The sequence below is a fragment of the Capsicum annuum genome, chromosome 1, assembly GCF_002878395.1.
Source record: "Capsicum annuum cultivar UCD-10X-F1 chromosome 1, UCD10Xv1.1, whole genome shotgun sequence".
Lineage (NCBI taxonomy): Eukaryota > Viridiplantae > Streptophyta > Magnoliopsida > Solanales > Solanaceae > Capsicum > Capsicum annuum.
This window is the reverse complement of record NC_061111.1, coordinates 145,662,103-145,667,373: the sequence shown is the minus strand read 5'-3', so window position 1 is coordinate 145,667,373 and position 5,271 is coordinate 145,662,103. Positions and strand designations below refer to the sequence as shown.

Below are 5,271 nucleotides of genomic sequence, written 5' to 3'. Positions count from 1 at the left end.
ACATGACATGCATGCAAAATTTTTAGCCTGATCTTAAAATCCAAACTCAGCAAGATATAATGAAGCAAGAGGGGGAATATGATGAAGAAGAGGCACTAGAGGAAATAAGTAAAGAGTTGGAATAGTTTGAAGACAAGCCGAATCCTAATTTAAATGAAACTGAGCCAATCAATCTAGGGAATCAAGAAGATGTTAAGGAAACTAAAATCACTGTACATGATTTACCGCAGCTAAAAGATGAAATGATTCAAGCATTAATTGATTATAAGGATGTTTTTGCATGGTCTTCTAATGATATGTCTGGTTTAAGCACTGAATTAGTAGCTCATAAATTGCATAATAATCCCACATTTTCCCCCTGTGAAACAGAAGTTGAGGAAGTTTATAACTGATGTAAGTATCAAAATCAAAGAAGAAATCATGAAACAAATTAAAGCCAAAGTCATTCGAGTGGCTCGTTATCCTACGTGGTTATCAAATGTTGTTCCTGTCATAAAGAAAGATGGAAAAAATTGAGTATGTGTTGATTACCGTGATTTGAATAGAGCAAGTCCAAAGAATGATTTTTTGTTGCCCAACATCCATATTTTGCTAGACAATTGCGCTAAACAGGAGGTTGCCTCTTTTATGGATTGCTATGCCGTATACCACCAGATCATTATGGATAATGAAGATGTGGAAAAGACATCTTTTATCACACCATGAGGGACTTATTGCTATCGAGTGATGCTGTTTGGTTTGAAGAATGCTGGAGCAACATACATGAGAGCCATGACCACTATGTTTCATGATATGATGCAAAGTAGATTGAGGTCTATGTAGATGATGTAATTATTAAGTCAAAAAGTCAGGCTGACCATGTTAAAGATTTAAGAAAGTTCTTTGAAAGTCTTCGCAGTATAATCTCAAGCTCAACCCGGCAAAATACGTATTTGGAGTTCCATCTGGAAAGTTATTGGGGTTTGTAGTTAGCTTTCGAGGAATTGAATTGGATCCCTCAAAAATCAAAGCCATTCAGGATTTGCTCCCGCCCAAGAATAGGACAGAGGTGATGAGTTTACTTGGTAGAATGAACTACATCAGTAGGTTTATTGCTCAAATCACAACCACTTGTGAGCCCATATTCAAGTTTCTGAAAAAGAGTGTTATGGTAGAATGGACTGAAGAATGTCAGGAAGCGTTCGATAGAATCAAAATATACTTGCCAAATCCACCCGTGCTGGTACCACCAGAGCCTGGTAAGCCTTTGATATTATATTTATCAATCATGGATAATTCTTTTGGTTGTGTCCTGGGTTAACATGATGTCACGGGCAAAAAGAAGCAGGCTATTTATTATCTTAGCAAGAAGTTCACAACATATGAGGTCAGGTACACGCTTCTTGAAAAGACGTGTTGTACCTTAACTTGGATAGCAAAGAAATTAAAGCATTATCTCTTGTCCTACACTACTTATCTCATTTCCTGCATGGATCCTTTGAAGTATATCTTTCAGAAGCCTAAGCCGACAGGTCGATTGGCAAAGTGGCAAATATTGCTCACCGAGTTTGACATTGTGTATGTGACTCAAACCGACATGAAACCCCAAGCCTTGGCAAATTATTTTGCTAAGAATCCCCGTGATGAAGATTACGAACCATGAAAGAAATATTTTTCTGATGAAGAAGTGTTATGTGTAGATGAAGTCATTATAGATGCTGATCCAGGTTGAAAGTTGTTCTTTGATGGAGCTGTCAACATGAAAGAAGTTTGAATAGGTGCAGTTCTTATCTCAGAATTGGGGCAACATTTCCTGGTAACAGCGTAATTTCAATTTTATTGTACCAATAACATGGCGGAATACAAAGCGTGCATCCTTGGTTTAAGGTTAGCTATTGATATAGGAGTCCAGGAACTATTAGTGTTGGGGGATTCAGATTTACTCGTCCATCAAATTCAAGGAAATTGGGAGACGTGAGATTTGAAGCTCATACCATATCGACAATGCTTACAGGAGCTATGTCAAAGGTTTGTGTCAGTAAAAGTTAGGCATATTCCAAGGATTCATAATGAGATTGCTGATGCTTTAGCCACTCTGTCTTCAATGCTTCAACATCCTGATAAAGCCTACATTGATCCAGTGTATATACAGAGTCGTGATCATCATGCTTACTGTAATGCGGTTGAACAAGAGCTCGATGGAGAACCTTGGTTCTTTGATATCAAGCGATACATTCAGTCAGGAGAATACCCAACACATGCCACCAATGATCAAAAGAGGACAATTAGGCATTTGGTTAGTGGATTTTTCTTAAGTGGGGGAATATTATATAAGAGAACCCCGGATCTGGGACTTTTGAGGTGTGTAGATGCAAGAGAAGCCTCGGCGATTATGGTTGAAATACACTCTGGAGTATACGGGCCGCATATGAACGGTTATGTCTTGTCAAAGAAGATACTTTGAGCAAGTTATTATTGGCTTACTATGGAGCGGGATTCTATTCGTTTAGTTCGGAAATATCATCAACGTCAGGTACATGATGATCTAATTCATTCTCCTCCTGCTAAATTATATGCAATGTCTGCTCCATGGCCTTTCGTAGCTTGGGGAATGGACGTGATTGGGCTGATTGAGCCAAAAGTGTTAAATGGGCATAGATTTAATTTCGTGGCCATCAATTACTTTACAAAGTGGGTAGAAACAGTAACTTTTAAGTCAGTATTAAAGAAATTTGAGGTAGATTTTGTTTATGCCAACATCATTTGTAGGTTTGAAATTTCAAAGATGATCATTACAGACAATGCTGCCAATCTCAATAGTTATTTGATGCAAGACGTGTGTCAACAGTGTAAGATCGGACACATAAATTCCACTCCATATCGTCCAAAAGCTAATAGCGTGGTGGAAGCTACCAATAAGAATATCAAGAAGATACTGCAGAAAATGGTGCAAGGGTCTAGACAATGGCATAAGAAGTTGCCATTTTCTCTACTAAGTTATCGCACTACTATTTGCACTTTAATAAGGGCAACTCTATATTTATTGGTGTACGGGACAGAAGCAGTCATTCCCACAGAAGAAGAAATTCCCTCTCTTTGAGTTATTGTTGAAGCTGAGATTGACGATGATGAGTGGGTCAAAACTCCATTGGAACAGTTGAGCTTGATTGATGAAAAAAGATTGACATCGGTATGTCATGGCCAATTGTATCAGAAGAGAATGGTTTGAGCGTATAACAAAAAGGTCCGTCCCAGAAATTTTGATGTTGGTCAGTTGGTATTGAAATGTATCCTTCCTCATCAGGTTGAAGTGAAAGGCAAGTTTTCCCCAAATTGGCAAGGTCCCTTTATTATGAAGAAAGTGTTGCCCAATGGGGCCTTATATTTGACAGATATTGAAGGCAAAATAGTAGAGATGGCTATCAATGCTGATGCGGTCAAAAGATATTATGTATGATATTTTATCCTTTGTTAGTTCTATTGCATGTTTAGTACTTGCATTCTTGAAGGTTGATAGAATGAAGGCATTTCATTTTGCTATCCAAACATCATGTCATCCTTTGTTTACCCCATTTGAGCTTAGTTTTATTTTTTTTTCATACCCCTCTTTTGGAATCAAAATAGAGTAAAAAATAAAGTGTCCAAAAAAAGAGAAAAGTAAATATGAAAAATACAAGAAAAAAAAAAGAAAGAAAGAAAAATCAAATCAAATCAAAACAAAGTACAGGCTGATGGAACTACGTGCGACCTGATTCTCCTCTCTCGAGGGTGAGATACGTAGGCTACCCTATTCGGGCTCGGTCCAACCAAATAAATATTTTTAGAGTCACCCAGTTAACAAAAATTGGGGCATGAGCTAACATGTTGTTGAGTTGATTCCAAAAGTTGTAAATCCCACCCTCACTTCAAGTGTCGTCTGAGCCTCCTGCCATCCTTTTCTTCCTAACCTTATCCAAAAACCAAGTTACAACCAAAGAAAGACCTTCAGATCAATCTTTGATAATGTTAAGGCTAAGCATACAATGGATATGATGATACATTGTGGGGTACTACTTGTCTTCCTCAGCATAAGAAGTCAGGTAAGAAATAAAAATGAGAGAGTCTTATTGGTGAAAACCTTCACGGGCTCCACAAGGCGATGGTGAGTCGAGAGAAGTAAAAATGAGAGAGTCTTACTGGTGAAAACCCTCACGAGCACCATAAAGATATGGAGAGTTGAGAAAAATAAAAATGAGAGAGTCTTATTGGTGAAAACCCTTATGGGCACTGTAAAGCGATGGCGAGTTCGAGAGAAAAGTGAAAAGAAAAGAGATTTGTTGGCAAAAGTATTTCAAGATGTCGTCAATTGAATGAGATATATGAGTCCAAGGTATTTGAAGAAGCAGCTCAGCGGCAAAGGCACGAACTCAACAATAAATGGGAAGTTTGGATAGGAAGATCAGGTAGCTTAATCCAAATGCATGTCATAGTCATTGGAGTTGGTTTCCATATTCAGATAAGTTTTCTTCTTTGTTAAAAAGAGGGACATTGCACTTTTCTTTCATTTATATATTCATATTTTTGTCCTTTTATGTCTTTATTAAAATAAAAGTCAACATCATTTCTTTACATTTTTTGAGTCTATTTTGTGTCAAAACAAGCGAGAAAGGATTTCAAAACTTGCTACCAGTCTTTCCAATTGTATGAGGAAAATCCAAGGACCAGCACATGAAAGAAACATAATCATAATTCAAAACATAGCAAAGAAATTTCATCAACCGATAGGTTCTTAGGTGCATGAAATATTCATCTTTCAAAAGGGGCATGTCAGAGACATACTTAAAGAGAAACTCGGTATTTGAGTCAAAATCTTTTCCGCTAAACTGGTTTGGGTCAATGATGTGACAAGACAGGGGCAAGGGTCAGCGATCTGAAGCAAAGATGAAAGGAACAACTGTTGGGGCAGAATCTTGAAAAGCCAAGTGCTGCAGCCACCACCAAGTTTCTAACTGACAAATTTTATTTGTTGAAACAGGGGCAAATTCGCTTCACTTAATTCAGTTACCATTGGAAAAACACATCTATGGGATTTTACTTTCTGTTCAGGACCCTCTAAAAAAATGGGATTTTACTTTATGTTCAGGACCCTCCTGGAAAATGGTATTTTACTTTATGTTCAGAATCCTCCTGGAAAATGGAATTTTACTTTATGTTCAGGACCCTCCTGAAAAATGGGACTCTACTTTATGTTTAGGACCCTCCTGAAAAATAGAATTTTACTTTATGTTCAGGATCCTCCTGAAAAATGGGACT

The 5,271-nt window shown here is 37.6% G+C and overlaps 1 protein-coding gene across 1 annotated transcript; it reads left to right on the top strand.

The window, feature by feature from the left end:
- The first annotated feature begins 2,464 nt into the window (after positions 1–2,464).
- On the top strand, positions 2,465–3,079 carry LOC124898144. Its single transcript, XM_047411817.1, has 2 exons — positions 2,465–2,716; positions 2,828–3,079. Exons 1-2 carry the CDS (start codon positions 2,465–2,467, stop codon positions 3,077–3,079), a joined length of 504 nt encoding a protein of 167 aa, XP_047267773.1.
- Positions 3,080–5,271: the final 2,192 nt, after the last annotated feature.

What these genes read in the sequence shown, in the direction of transcription:
- LOC124898144 (XM_047411817.1), top strand. Translation starts at nt 2,465, where the DNA reads ATGGAGCGGGATTCTATTCGTTTAGTTCGGAAATATCATCAACGTCAG. An exon ending in CAGTATTAAAGAAATTTGAG is followed by an intron (nt 2,717 to 2,827) that starts GTAGATTTTGTT and finishes GTGTGTCAACAG; the next exon opens with TGTAAGATCGGACACATAAA.